The following is a 15,805-nucleotide window of genomic DNA, read 5'->3' on the forward strand; positions in this document are numbered from 1 at the left end:
CGGGGCGCGCAGGTGCAGGCGGCGGGCCGGCCGGCTCCCGGCAGCAGGGCAGGAACCGCGGCCCCGGCGCGGACGGCCAGCGACCCCGGGCGCCAGGCGGGTGAGCAGTGGGGGCCTCTTGTTTTGAGATGGGGACTCAGCCCAGGCTAGCCTCGAACTCGCTGTGGAGCCCAAACTGGCTTTGACTGCTCCCGTTCCTCCACCTCCCCAGTGTTAGGATTGCAGGCAGCTGAGGTTCTCCTCCTCATCACCACCACCATTACCATCAGCGGACGGCCAGCGACCCCGGGCGCCAGGCGGGTGAGCAGTGGGGGCCTCTTGTTTTGAGATGGGGACTCAGCCCAGGCTAGCCTCGAACTCGCTGTGGAGCCCAAACTGGCTTTGACTGCTCCCGTTCCTCCACCTCCCCAGTGTTAGGATTGCAGGCAGCTGAGGTTCTCCTCCTCATCACCACCACCATTACCATCATCTTGACAGGATCGCACCCTGTGGTCCAAGCTAACTCTGTTGCCAGGTTAGCCTCAAACTCAAAGTAAGGCTTCAGGAGGAGCTGGGATTGTACAGGCAAGCTCTTGCCAGAGGGTCTAGAAAGGCCCGCTGCCTGTGGAAGCTGGTTTGCTCTTGGGATGTCTCTCCACGCGCATAAGCTATGGTTGGCCAGGCCTTAAATTCCCTAGATGTGTACTGTGAGGAACTTAGTCTGTTCCTCCCTAGACCTGGCACTACCTGTGGATTCCCTTAGTCATGACACTAATCCCTTACGTGTAGGAGGCCTGTGATTGTCATACCATCCTCTTACATGATCTCCAGGCTCCAGAGAGCAGGGTCTGCTGCCAGCTGCGTGGCAAGCCCACTTCTGGAGGAGAGTGTCTGGCCTTGGGAAGCTTAGGGACTGTATTGCAGAAAGAACATGAAAGGAGAGATGGACAGGGACAGGAAAGCAGTAATGAGCACGGCTGGGCCCTGGCTGATTGATCTTGTATATCATCTAATAGGTGGTAACAAGTGTAGCAACTAGAATATTTGGAATGACACTTTTTTGTTCATTATTTAGGCTTTTGTGTGTTTTTTTAAAGAGAGGGTCTGGCTCTGTTGCTGCCCCTGCCTCTGCTTCCTGGGTGCTAGGGTTACAGGCATGATGTACGCAGCTCATTATTAGTTTTTTTTAGAAAGATTTTTATGTGGAAAGTGCACCTCAAAGGCCACACGTTACCAGCAGTTGTGAGCTGCCTGGTTTCGCTGCTAGGAATTGAAGTCAGGCCCTCTAGAAGAGCAGCAAGTGCTCTTAACCACTGAGCCATCTCCAGCCCTCATTACTAGATATTTATGTAGACTTTGTATTCCATCACACATCTAGTACAAGCACTAGTTGATGCCTGCATCCCAGTCATAATTTAGTATGACTGATTGATAACCGTCAGATTTATTATATAGACAGCAAAACTAAACAGGAAGATAATGTGGGATACAGGAATTTACTTACTACAAATTATCTCTACTTAACCGTGGATTTTACTGAAAAGATTTAATTTTCTGTCACCGTAATGTGGTTACTTGATTCCAAGTGAAGCGGTATTGGATATTGGATACCCTAGTCTGTAAAAAAATAAATAAATAAATAAAAGGTAACTCAATTTTTAAACAGTAACATGGTAAAAACAAATTTTAGACTGTGCGAATAGTGGAGTCCTGTTGCCGTATTTTAGTAACATGTGCTCCTGACAAAATCATTGGCATTAAGTGCTGCAAGGTTATAAATTATTTTTAATTAAGTTGGACCTTGACTTTGCTTTGCCCTGTCATTATCTGGCATGTGTTCTCAGACCTGTGTGACTCATTGTCCTTTTTTCCCCATTTGCAGGCAGAGAGTATGTTATTCCATCCTTGGCACACAGATTTATGGCAGAGATGGTGGATTTCTTTATTCTCTTCTTTATAAAAGCAACCATTGTCTTGAGCATCATGCATCTCAGTGGAATAAAGTAAGTTAAGGACATTCACAGAAGGGTTTGAAGTTATTGTACTTAAAAGACCTCGCAGGGGACTATGGGTAATGACCCTGGGTCAGAATTCCTTTATGAGCACTTTGTCCTTTTTTTTTAAAACTGCATTTTTTTTAAAAGGGGTGTGCACATGCACATGGGTGTGCTTGCCCATGTGTGTACATGTGTCGACCAAGAAGCCCACAGTGGGTATTCACTGTTGCTCTCTACTGTAGTTCAGCTAGACGGGCTGGGCATGGAATCTCCAGGATCCGTCTAGTTCTACCCCAGTGCTGAGGTTATAGGTGCACCACCACACCTGGTTTTTAGGTAGGTTCAGAGGATCTCAGCTCAGGTCCTCATGCTTGCACAGCACTGTACTCACTGACCTATCACCCTAGCCCCCTATTGGTTTTTAAGAAATGAATGGGGGGAGCAAAAGTTCTTTAAGATCTGTGGAAAAAGTTGGGTGAGGTGGTGTATGCCTTTAGTCTCAGCACTTTGGAGGCAGAGATAGGCGGATCTCTGTGATATTGAGACCAGCCTGGTCTACATAGTGAGTCCCAGACCAGCCCGGGCTATATAATGAGACTTGTTGGGGGCAGGGGGGAGCGGTCCAAACCTATTTTATTTTTACTAACTATTCTTTTAGATCAGGTATTAATTTCCCTCTTAATTGGCCTGTGGAGTCTCTAAAGAGAAAAGGCCTTTAGTGGTGAACTGTTAGCAGTCAACTAGAAGTACTTCCATTGGGGTCACTTACAATTGGGAAAATCCCACTCTCACTGCTAAGTGTGGCATCTACCTGAGTAACTCAGCATCTTAGGAATCCTAACAGCTGTTGGCACTTACTAAGCATTTTCTGTGTGCATTGAGCTTGTTTATTAATTTTTCCTTAGTCTTAGTACCACTCTGAGGTAGATGATAATACTTCCTTTTCACATAGAGATTGAAATAATGGATTTATGAGAAACTAAAACTAAAAAGTTACAAAGGTAGTATCATTGCCGTGATAGACATGATACAAACTTGTAGTTAAAGTTCAGGCCCTTGCCAGGTGTTAACTGTGATCCCTTCCTGCCCTCCCTTCTAACACCTCTAAGCAATAAGAACTTTTATTTTGCCTTACATTTTTATTGTGTGAGTATGGATGCATATACACCACATTGTACATGTGGAAGTCAGGACAACTTTTGGGAGTCAGCTCTCTTCTTATCCCATATGGGTCCCAGGGATGTAACTCAGGCTGCCAGCTTGGCAGCAGGCTTCTTTACTCACTGAACCGCCTTGCTGGCCCAGTACCAACTCCTTTAAATTCAATTTTAACTATTTTTAACCCATGTCATTTCCTCTCACCACCAGAATATTTTTCTTTGCTGTTGTTTCTCCCTAGTCCAGTTACTGTTCTCTTGCTTGGATGATAATTGCTAATGCAACCTCAGGGTGTTTTGTTTTCCCCAATCTCAACTAAGTCTCTGATAAAGAACAAAATGGTCGTCTCTGCCTTAATACCCTCTGGTAGTTCTTCATTGGCAATATAGTCTGAATTTTATCATGTGTTTCTTAATCACAGTCCTGTCTCACACTTAATAACTTAGCTCTATCACTGGTTCCAAGGCTTCCTTTGTATCTGTGCAGCGTCATTTCTAGAAAGGCTTTGAAAGGCAAGTGTGGCTGGTCTGTTCACTGTGACGCTCTAGTTCCTACCACAGTTGGCATCCTACTTTATTATTTCTTCTTGTTCTAGTTCCCTTGCTGGGTTAGTCGCCATGAAAGCTGAGACATTTAGGATTCCCTCATCATCATGTCCACTGGCCTGGAACAGTTCCTGCTCTTCAGAGCGCTGCTGCTTTTTGTGTATCTGCAGGGCCTCAAGCATGCTAGACAAGTGCTCTACCACTGAGCTACACCCACAAACATGACCATGCCTTTTGCTTTTATTTATTTATTTGTTTATTGCTATTTGTTAAATAAACTTTAAAAAAAAATTTTAAATTGTGTATATGTATGTCGTTTTGTCCATGTAACTGATTCCCCTGGAGCTGGAGTTACAGGGAGTTGTGAGTCACCTGATGAGGGTGCTAGGAATTCTCTGCAAGATCTGTGCTCTTAACTGCTGAGCAATGGCCCTGTAGAATAAACTAATAGATATTTTGTACAATTATTTGTTGGGAACCTAAAGGTTAGCTTAGAATTTTATTTAAAATTTATGACATATTAGTGGGAAAAAAATGGCCCAACTGCCCTAATTCTTTATAACTCCAAACTCTTACTTTTGGATAGGGACATCTCTAAGTTTGCCATGCACTACATAATAGAAGAGATAGATGAAGACACATCAATGGAAGACTTGCAGAAAATGATGATTGTGGCACTCATCTACAGATTGTTAGTTTGTTTCTATGAGGTAAGCTATTGACTGGAGCAAAAACTGTTTTAATGGTGTAATTTTAGATTTTCCACCAGGCAAAAAAACCCCAAAAACTTGTAATCATGTATTTTTCAAAGTCTTTCCATATTACTTGTATTTTTTCACAGTTGCTTAAATTAACATTTTCAAGTAAAAAGTCCAACTTTTGGATTTTGGAGACATAATTGCTTTGTTATGCTTTTTAGGTTAAGAAATAAAATTACATTCATAAACAGATTGTGATCCAAAAAATATGGATTGGTTTAGAAATTTCTTGATTAGAAATTATAATAGGCCATAAAAATATTAGACATCTTTTGGTATAGAACACATTAAGAAACTGTAGAATGCATTATTTAATTGGCAAGGTGGGTTGGTAATTGGTGCTTCAACCCAGGGACTGACATATGCCAGGCAAGCAGATTACTGAGCTACATCCCTAGACCTAGACCTTTCTTGCTTTGTTGTCATGGTAGGACTTGAAGGACATGGCATTCATTGGATCTCAGCCTACCAAGTAGCTGGGATCAATAGCCCTTGTGCCACCAGGCCCAGGCCCTTATTTAGCATGGTTGTTTGTTAGACAGGGCCTCATTGTGTGGCCTGGCTTGGCTTCCTTGGCCATCTTCCTGCCTCATGCTCTCTAGTGCTGGGATGGACATGTGCCACAGGCCTGCTTCATTGGTTGGTTTTTAGTATTATACAGTTGGCTTTTCCAGCATGACATTTTTTAAAGCATATAGTAGTATGATGGAACAACTTATCTTTAAAATTGGGATAGTTGAACCAGTAAGTTATTCTCAAATTATCCTTCTTTCTTTAGATAATTTGCATTTGGGGAGCAGGGGGAGCTACCCCAGGAAAGTTCCTGCTAGGGCTCCGAGTTGTGACATGTGATACATCGGTACTTATTGCTCCAAGTCGAGTTTTAGTGATTCCTTCCTCAAATGTTAGCATTACAACGTAAGTCCTTTTCTTAGCTTAATATAGTATGTACTTGTGTTTTACTACATAATGATGTCCGTTGGCCATAGTTTACGGCATACTCAGCAGTGAGCACCTAAGATTCTGTTACATAGTGACTCGTAGGGTGTAGAAGTACACTGATCTTTGCATCATCAGGATGGTTCACATTGCTCGGTGTGGATCCCTCATTAAGTGACACAGGATTGTGTTGAGTATGCCCTGCATTGCAGGTTTGATCGTGTTTTAGAATATTGGTATTTTTTCTTCATGCATATATTGCAATTGGATGGATTTATATTCCAAGTTCTGAGCATTTTTTTCAGTCGTTACCTTCCGCACACATACCCAAGATGATCATTTTATTAAACCTGTCAGAATGAGAGTACTTGGGATGTTGGTGTCAGTGCTCCATGCCTGGCTTTAGTCCCTGGCTCTGGAGACTGTCAGTCTTGAGCCACTCTGTGGTCAGGATACCCACCATGCTCCCATCCTGAGCAGTAATGCGTGACAGCCACACTCCATGCTTGCATCCTGCTCCTGCTCGTGAGTGTAGAGCCTGTGGTACTGCCAGTCTTTATTGCTGGATTTTGGCATCAAGCTCTGGGGAGGATACAGCTAGTGGTGGGAAAAGTTGGGAGGGTGAGTGGGCGATAATCACTTGAGCCAAACAAGACCTGGCTGTAATTTCCAGAATGATTCAGGGGGATTGTTACATAAGGAAATATGAAGAGACGCCAGAAGCAGCCTGGATTTTGCTGACATAGGCAAAATTTCCTGAAAATTTTGTGGTTTTAATCCTATCTACTTTCAATACAAGAGTCAATAGTGATTATTTACTGAGCACTTATATACCAGGCACTTTTAGTAACAATGCATAATAGCTAATTTAACATGACACTTGTATATCATTTTTGCTGTTGTGGAACAGAAGTGATAAAATATGTGAAACCAATTAAGTGTGGATTCAGAGCTACTACACTAAGCAGAAACTTAACATTACTAGTTGGCCAATTCTCTCATTTTGAGCTCTTCTTGAAAGTTTCTCTTTTGGTCTTTTTGAGACAGTCTCCTTATGGCTACAGCTGGCCTGAAACTCACTATGTAGACCAAGCTAGTCTCACCAGATCACCTACCTCTGCCTCCCAGGTTTGGTAGGATTAAAGGCATGCACCACCAGGCCCAGCTCTTGTTGAAAGCTTAAGGTGTCTATTAATAACTGGACCCAAAGAGGGAAAAGCTGATAGAACTGACAGTGCTTTAAAATAAGGCAGGAAATAAGACTGTAGTAAGCACACTCAGTTTAGGAGATTCTAGAAACACATGGGAATAAGTGACTATGGTAAAGGTAAGCAAGGGGAAGTTACTTTTCTGGCAAAATACTAGAAAAATACTGTGAACGGTTTTTTAGCTGGTATTCTGAGATGTTTATTACTGTTTTTCATAGGAAATTTCTAGCCTTCAATGTTGTCTTTAGAAATAGATGTAGATTTTTGTAAGTTTCTTGAAAGTAACATGTCAGAGAGAAAATTCTCTCGATTATACTTTGAATGTTTTTAAGACATTTGAACTTGATAGAATACCCTTAATCTCCAGCTAATATAAAAGCTTCGTATTTCTGCCTTACTCTTTTTAGGTCCACCATACGAGCTTTGATCAAGAATTTTTCTATTGCTTCTTTTTTCCCTGCTTTCATCACGCTGCTGTTTTTTCAGCATAATCGAACAGCCTATGACATCGTAGCAGGAACCATTGTGGTAAAAAGAAATGGGATCAGATGATGTTCCCAAAGCCCTGAATGACAAGACTAAATTATGTATCAAGGCCACCAACCAATATCCCTGACTTACGTTAATTGATGATTTAAAAATGAAAGCAGTCACTTGCACATGATGCAGAGGACTGTTATGAAAGTGTTGATTATACCTGAATGCCAAAGAACTTTTCCAGAAGAAAAAAAATCTGTTAAATTCAAGTGTTAAAAAGTATTTTTAGGTCAAAAAGGCAAATGGTTTCAGAATCAGTAGACATATACTTTGACATCAAAGTTACCAAAATTTGCTGAAAGCATTTTCAACTTTATAAATCTCCAAATGAAACTTAAAAAAATTTTTTTAGCTTATCCCAGAGTGATAGAAAATGCCTAATTGTGTTTTGTAAACACCTACAAAACTTGTCTATAATTCTTGGGGAAGTTGCCTTTGCTTTCTTTGGGCAGTGAGAAAGAGCGTCGATTGGACAGTCCATTTCCTCCATGTCAGGTGTTGAATCAGCATCCTGGTAAAGGAGCTAATGAGGAAGCCTAGCCGACCCTTTAGGCTTTCCAGAATGTAATGGTGTGACTTCACACTTCTGACTGCTTATGTATTTGGTGGCAAGCTTTTCATGATTGTGATGAAAAAAGTATTAAGTCATATCATTGATATTTTAAAGAAAAGGTAAGTTAGTGATGGCCTTCAGTGAGGGGTGGGTGGGGGTGGGGTTGTGAATGTCAATGTAAATTCAGCTTACAATTCATGTGCAAGTATTCTCAGTGCCCTAAAATCAAACTATAAATAACATGGGGGAAGCATCCATCAAACCGTAAAACAATATATTGTGTGTGTATATGTGTGTGTGTGTGTGTGTGTGTGTGTGCGCGCGCACACGTACAGCATGAACAAAGTATTAGTGCTTTTCAGTGTTCAGAATATACATGTAAATTCTATTTATATACAGTAAACTCCTAAGTGACTTTAATATTTTATACAGTTCCATGACTGTCAAAACAACAAGGTATTTAATCTTAGTATTCTGTGGATTTCTCTGTGAAACACCAGCTTTCCCATTATGAATTGTCCCCTCTAAAGCAAGGCAGAGCATCATCTCCAGACAGTATTCTAGCTTCCTTAAGCTCATTTGGGGCCTGCTAGGATGAAATTTGGGGGAAATATTAAAGTAACTTGTATATGGCAATTTTATTTCACTGTTGGAGCACAGTGGGATTGACATTGTGTGCTTTTCTTGTGCTCTAGTTAAGCTGTATTGAAATGTACCTGCACTGTAGTTTCTGAGTCGATTTTTCCCAAGAAACACTATAAATTGTATTGCAGTTCAAAAGTAGACTGTGTTTTAAATAGTAAATGTAAGCCATGTCTGTTGTCACTATATCAATTTTAAAGTGGGGTTTTTTCTTTGAAAATTTTAAACTGTGAAAATTCATTTAATGTCTACAGACACTAAATTTCATTACACATACCTATGTAAGATTTCATAAACCATGTTTTTCAGAATAATTTTATTTAAATTAAATCCAGTTTCACAGATTACTAAGTAGATCATTTACTTGTAGTCCCTGGAAGATTTTATGGCTCTTCACAGTAAGAGAAAGGAGGGAAATTTTTGTCAGATAAAACTCGGCTTTGGTGTATGCACTCCTTCCAACTAGGGAACTTGGATTGAAATGTGCTTGACTCACACAGCTCTTGATTATCAGAACTACTCAGATAATTCCGTACTTTGAGGATTTTTTGTTTTTATGGTGAAACAAGTAGTCCAGTTTGTCATAAAGTACAGTGATGTGCTATAGACAAGTTCTTTGGACTAGTACCTAGGTCCAGCTATGGATTCCAGTTGTGCCATACAGGCCTGTAAGATATGTGAGTATTACTTTGTCTTTACAATAAAACCTAATTCCGAGTTCAGCACTTAGAGAAAGAAATTTTGATCGTCAGATTCTCAAAGATGGAGAAAAGGGAACTGCGCCCTTTTCCTCGTGAGTCTCCTTTTCAGAACATGACTGTATTCACTTAAAGCAATACTGATTTCCTGTGCTGGAGTGCAGTTCTCAGTTTGAAAATGTATCCTAAAAAGGCAAAAGATAGATTCGTAGTATATACACTTTAATTAGTAACAAAAATTAAAACTCAAGCCTTGTGTTTTCAACAAGCACACCCAGGTTAAAAACTGTAGGATTGAATTGGAAAAATCATGAAGTCTTGTTGCTGTATTACCATTCAGTTATAAACTGGCAGTACCCATCACTGAGAGCATTCTTGGAGTGGCTAAGAGACCTCAGAAGTCAGAGTGCCAATGCATGCTGGAGTCAGAAGCAAGTTCTAGCAGTCATGGAGAGTGGTAGCCTTGCTGGTAGGGCTTGCTCAGTGACTTGACAGTGCTCAATAAAGCATCACCCACACTGCTTCTTCCAGCACCTGAGTGAGGCTGAGAAGACATCCTAGTTGAGTCTTCAGAAGGCCTTGATGGATTTGAGAGTTGTAACTCATGTTCTAAAAGATTGTTCCCTGCAATGATTTGAGTTCCACTTATACCTGACTTGCTGGAAGAAAGTTAAAAGATTCCATTTATTACTTGGAAATAAAGGGCTTGGGAGGTGGGGTGCAGGAAGCTAATGTTTCTTCAAGGAATATGCCTAGATAACATTCTTAAATGCTGACAAGGACCCTTTCAGTTCCGTATCATCTCCATCCCCAAGTCTGTACTGCATGCTAGAAGGTCCTCCATTCAACTGGTATGCACATCTTTCCTTATAGTCCATCACGTAATAGGGCTTGGCCTGCAAACTGTATCTAATGGCCCACCCAAAAATAAAACAGCTCTTTAAAATTTGTGTGTCACGAGTTTCTATTTTTTGTCTCAATAAATACTTAAGTCAACAGTTATCTATGTTTTGTCTGTTCTTTGCAAAGTTTTACTAAGACCTTGCTTCCAGACAGCTACAGCAGTGGATTAATCTGGCATCAGAAACAGAGCTGGGATTATGGTTCAGTGATCCAACACTTACCTAGCATATACCTGTACTATCAAAAAAATGTATGAAAACATCACTTTTAGGAAGTACAAGTCACTTGCACTTGAATTCAACTTGATGTTAAACTCACCTGGTATTTTCTTGGAGCTGTCAGTCATAACACTACCGAAATTTAAGAGCCATATCCAAAAAGCCTTTACAGTTCAGCCCACAGGAAGGGCAGGATACAAAAACATTTCCTTAAAAAGGGAAACTGGCGGGCACAGTACAGAGCTGACTATTCCCAGAACTCAGGAGGCTAGCTAATGCAGGAAGGTTGCTGTGAATTTGAGGCTAGCCTGTGCTACAGTGTAAGACCCAGCCTCAGAGAAAAAAAAAAGGGACAGGAGGAGGTGAGACAATGCCAACTTGAGTGCAGCTAAAAGACATCGTGGTCCAAGTGCTACAGACTGTAGTATTCTAAAGCCAAAGGTATGTATTTTGGAACTACAGTGGACTTTTGAGCAATATAAACACCCCCAACCCCAATGAAAAATCTGCCCCATATTACAGGGAAACGAAGGCTCTTGTTTAGTCATGTAGCCAAGGTTTTAAATATCCTCATTTCTCAATGCTACTACAGCAAACGTACTAGTGTCTGGTAAAAATCACTATTTTTATAAAATCAGTGTTTTTACTTCAAATATCAAAAGACAATTTCAAGTTGTCTGAATTGTACTTTTCCTTTATGCCTGGTATTGTTATCACTCAAAACCTAGCACTTTTAGGCTTCAAATGCCATCCCCAGACCTGACAAGACCCCAGTCCTGAAAAGTTTTTCTGGACTTGGGGGAGGGGGTGGTAAATACATAGTAATACAAATAATAATGCTATATAATTACACAAATGGCACCCCCAGACCTGACAAGACTCCCAGGTACCTTTAATGATGCAGCTTTGGATTCTATCCAAAGCCAGTCTGTCACTGTTGGTGACTTCTCAGAACATGTGCTTACATACACTCCAGTGAAGAACACCCTCAGAACCACTTCTGTCAGCTGACTTCACTATATAAACATACTTAAAACTTTATGCACACAACTACCACCCCCCTCAGATTCTTTACCATTAAAGATTCCATAGCCGGGCATGGTGGTACATGTCTAAACCCAGCATTCAGGAGGCAGAGGCAGGTGGATCTCTGTGAGTTCCAGGCCAGCCTGGTCTATCTAGTTCTAGGCCAGCTGGGTCTACGGGGAGACCCTGTCTCAAATAGCCCCCCCCCCAAATCCTTTTTAGCTCAGCATGAAAAGTGAGTTTTTGTTTTCTTTTTTCCATTCTTCCACAAACAGCTCAAGAAGGGCATATGTATGGACATTACAAACATATCACCCAAGGCAGCTATTACCCCAGAGGGAGTGGATCAAAAGTGTAAGTCTCTAGCCCCATCCAGTCAAAGAAGAGCTACACACCTCTGCTGGGCCTGAGGACGAACGGGCTGAAGGAGTGCCACTACCATGGCTCTTGTGTATCTGAAGAATTAAAGCAGTCTTGGATCTGGGAGGAGTCTGACTCCTGGAGAGCCTACAGACACCAGTTACCAGTCAAGTATGACTTTTAGTAACTTATTCGAAAGATGGAACACTAAAACTGTAGCATTCCTACTACGCCAGCACAATAAAAAGCCTGACTCAAAATTTGTTTCTAAGTGTGGCTCAAACTTGAAGGACACTCCTTCCCCCATATATCTCTTGGAAGCCACTTGAATTGTTTTCTTGAAACTATCAGGCCCAACCCATGATTTTATTCAAAATGGTTTCTCCAGCTTCAGGTGGGGAAGTGCAAGCTTGACTCCACCCTTAACAGACCTTCCTGGGATGCTACTTCATCCCTAGATCTTTCTTACCTGACGTCAACTGTCCTTCGCCGTCCTCACTGCAATGAAGACAGCTGCCTTGCTTTCAGCGATCTGATGTGGGCATTCTCAAACATAGCCACATCCTCCACTATCTTTTTGGGTGGAGTATCAAATTCAGATTGTCAAACAAGTGAGATCAAGTGCCCATGTCAGGAGACACAGAGCACATGGTTTGGGGGGGTTAATTTAAAAAGACTTTGAAAGCACAAGGTGCTATTCCAAAAGTTGTTTTTCTAGTGGGGGGGGGAGAGAAATACATAGTGATACAAATAATAATGCAATAAAATTATACAAAACACCGCTACTACTTTTATGGACTGCTTGAGGCACGTATCTCCAAGAATGTGATCAATAAACATTGTCCAGGCACCCAGCAAGCCCATCAGGGAAGACAGAAGTACAAACAGTTGTGTGTTTATTTTCAAGCTTTAAAAAAGTATTATCTATGTGCAAATTCATAGTGATACAAATAATAATGCAATAAAATTATACAAAACACCGCTACTACTTTTATGGACTGCTTGAGGCACGTATCTCCAAGAATGTGATCAATAAACATTGTCCAGGCACCCAGCAAGCCCATCAGGGAAGACAGAAGTACAAACAGTTGTGTGTTTATTTTCAAGCTTTAAAAAAGTATTATCTATGTGCAAATTCGGCAAGACAGCTAGCACCAGGCAGGAAGCAGGTAACCTGTATGCTGTAAACTCTGGTAACTCTTGGGCCTTGTCTAAACTACCTAAATGTACTCTGGGACTTCTAGTCAACCGTGGCAAACTTGAATTTTAAAGGCCCTTCCCATTAATATTGTGTGCCTTCACTATGAGAACTATAACAAAAAGTGCTTCATAAAGTTTTATTGATGGCATTTATCCCATGGTTTAACATGTTAATTATACTGTAATAAACATGGCTTTAATATTAAACTTTTCCTTATTATCCAAAGTCACCACAGTCCATTTCAGTAAATATAAAAATATATGCTTAATACTTTGTACAATACTGGTTTTTGGTCCAAACAAAACTGGATCAGAAAAGCCAATAAATTCAACTTTAAGAATCCCCAATTTTTTTTTTAAAGATTTCCAAATGGATTTAGGTAACTTTGAACAATGGGATTTACATAATAAAATCTGAGACAAGACTAAACAAACAACAAAAATATGGCTAACACAAAATTAAAATTTCAAGTTCACAGATTTATGTTATGCAAAAAAGTACAGAAAAAAAAATTGTATTTACAGAAGTTTCATAAAATAATGAAAAAGGCAAGACAGGTGATAGAAGAATGGAAATACAGAAATAGCATACAATTCTTAAATGGAGAATGAATGCGATCTAGCAGGTCCTTAGAGCATGGACCATTCTTTTAATCAGGCTTTCTCTATCAGATTCTTTTTGTGCACAATACATTCAACTCACTCACTTCACACACACCAGCACGAAGTCAGCATAGAAATCATTCATTTCAACGTCCTCTAGTCTATACAGAATTCTAGTCTATACAGAATTCTTCAGATATAATTACAATTTCAATGCGTTCCATAAACGCTTATCAACGCACATAGCAGTGCAGACAGAAAGGTTCTATACAAAGCCATTCACCGTGCAGGCTCTATTCCTGGGTACAGCCAGACTATGCCAATCAGTGAATAATGTGCTGGATCAGAAAATATTTTCGCTGAAGAATCAGTCACCATTCTAGCTATTATTTTCCAAAAAAGAGGATGGGAAATGAGGGTGGAGCGTTCATAAAGAAAAGAGGACAATCCCAGAAATGAAGTTCTTAGGCAGATCTGACTTCAGAGAAGCCCAGCATTAGTACAACCCAGTATGAAAAGCAGGGCACCAGCTGTGGAGAAAACTGTTGGCTTTAACACCTTTGTGATCTTTATTTCTTGCGTCTAATAGCAGTCTTTATCTTGCGACCAGAAACTGACGTTCCAGAAGAAGAGAACATGTTTTTCCCATTTGACCTGTGAAAAATAATAAAAACATTATAATGTGATCAGCAACAAGGTTGGCTTGGGGGGGGGGGCAGGATGTGCTGTGGATCAAGTGAACACATCTTCTGCTGTACCTGACTCATATTTATGCTCCTCCAATTATAATATAATATCTTACATTTATGCCTGTCTCAGACTGTGATACAATTGTACAAAATTTTAATAAATTAATACTGGAGACTATCTAATTTTACCCAAACTATACTATCACATCCTGACTTACTTTTGGAAAACAAAACATGTACACACCTGGACCACTGCAAATTCTCAAATCAACAACAACAAAAAAAAAAACCCTCCTACCCTACTGTAAATGCTGCTGGAGACTGGCTGAAAGGAAAGCCTGGGACAGACGGCTGCACTGAAGCCGCAGGAGTGCTGGGATTTGCACCAAATGTGAACACTCCTGATGGATTATTGTTTGTGAAGTTGAAATTTGTAGTGCTGCTGCCAAACTGGAAAACAGAACCTAGAAAATTAAGCAAAGACATTCCATTAATGTCAACCTGACAGATTTTCGGGAACAAGTTTGACCTCAACATGTAAAAACACATGAAAAGTTAAAATCTCCTATGCTCATTAATCTAGAGAAAACTGTTTTATTCATGACACATACTTGACACCACTAAGGGACTTAACTTACCCACGGACACAAAAGGGCAAAGTGAACACCTGGTTAAAGACAGAATCAACAAACACTTATCTCTATTTTCAAAAAAATATGTTAAATCAAGCTTGGTGGTAGATACCTTTAACTGCTAACACACGGGGGAGGCTGAGGCAGGTGGATCTTGGGAGTTTGAGGCCAGCCTGGTGTACAAAGCAAGCTCCAAGCCAGCCAAAGCTATGTAGTGTCTTCTTATAAGGGACAGAGAGGGGAAAAGGGGAAAGTGGAATGGAATGAAGGTAGGAAAGGAAGGAACATTAAAATAGAGCATTTCTTACAAAGGTGGAGGGTAAGGAAGAGGAGGCATCAGCAACAAAAGCTGAGAATCTTGGTGGGCTGAGCTGAATGCTAAGCCAGCAGCAGGGAAGCACAGATAATCCATTTACACTAGACAGAGCCAGAAGGTTTACACTGCAGGGAATTTGGAAAGGAATGAAGCAAAAAAAAAAAAAAAAGACAATAGAATGCCTGTGTTTTAGAAATGGATATACAGATCAATTCCTCCCAATGACATAGAACAGTTCTCTTTCACCCAGCAAAATAGCCACCTAAGATTTTACAGCAGTCAAGCAAACCTACAGGCAAGATCATCATACTGGAAATGGAGCTGTTAAGGGTAGGCTATTACAATGTAGGCGAGCACTCTAGCCATCTCCCCTGAGTTGACTCCCAGAATACTATCAGGCAAAGCTTCCTGATAACCCTTAGTAGGAGATGGAAGCATCATCTTTGAGGAATTTCATAGACTAAGGAAAGATCTGAAGAAACAAATATCCAGCATTCCCGACCAAAACCCAATAAACCAGATAAATTTACAATGAAATTCCAGTGGTATTTCGCATCCTAGACTCATAAAACTGTGAGCGCTACTCATGTAAGGACACTATTTTATGACATTCACCAAACCAGCAACAGAAAAAAGCAATTCAAGGGCAAGGAGGCAAAAGACAAACCAAAAACTACCCAACCTTTTACATTTACTGATTGGATTGTGTATACACACTTGCATGCGAAAGCCAGATGACAACTTTTAGGAGTAGGCTCTCCCCCACTACGTGTATAGGGCCAAAAGACTTGGACTAAGGTCAGTCAAGCTTGGCAGCAAGTGCCTTTCCCCCCAGCAAACTCGC

The 15,805-nt window shown here is 40.7% G+C and overlaps 2 protein-coding genes across 3 annotated transcripts in view; one reads left to right on the forward strand and one right to left on the reverse strand.

Annotated features, from left to right (window-relative positions):
* The window catches only part of Fam8a1 (family with sequence similarity 8 member A1), a 10,759-nt gene extending 743 nt beyond the window's left edge, over positions 1-10,016 (forward strand). Inside the window, exons 2-6 of the mRNA XM_029570381.1 lie at positions 3-100; positions 1,862-1,982; positions 4,266-4,389; positions 5,216-5,355; positions 6,992-10,016. Coding sequence (XP_029426241.1) covers positions 3-100; positions 1,862-1,982; positions 4,266-4,389; positions 5,216-5,355; positions 6,992-7,136 — 628 coding nt within the window. The 3' untranslated portion in view covers positions 7,137-10,016. The remainder of the gene's footprint in view (positions 1-2; positions 101-1,861; positions 1,983-4,265; positions 4,390-5,215; positions 5,356-6,991) is intronic.
* Positions 10,017-12,844: 2,828 nt separating this feature from the next.
* The window catches only part of Nup153 (nucleoporin 153), a 61,214-nt gene continuing 58,253 nt past the window's right edge, over positions 12,845-15,805 (reverse strand). For both annotated transcript variants that reach the window (XM_008847063.3, XM_029570382.1), the window contains 2 exons: positions 14,312-14,477; positions 12,845-13,978 (listed from right to left, as the gene is read on the reverse strand). In XM_008847063.3, coding sequence (XP_008845285.1) covers positions 13,894-13,978; positions 14,312-14,477 — 251 coding nt within the window. In that variant the 3' untranslated portion in view covers positions 12,845-13,893. The remainder of the gene's footprint in view (positions 13,979-14,311; positions 14,478-15,805) is intronic.

This window comes from Nannospalax galili, unplaced genomic scaffold, assembly GCF_000622305.1.
Source record: "Nannospalax galili isolate Female #2095 unplaced genomic scaffold, S.galili_v1.0 scaffold923, whole genome shotgun sequence".
Classification (NCBI taxonomy): Eukaryota; Metazoa; Chordata; class Mammalia; order Rodentia; family Spalacidae; genus Nannospalax; species Nannospalax galili.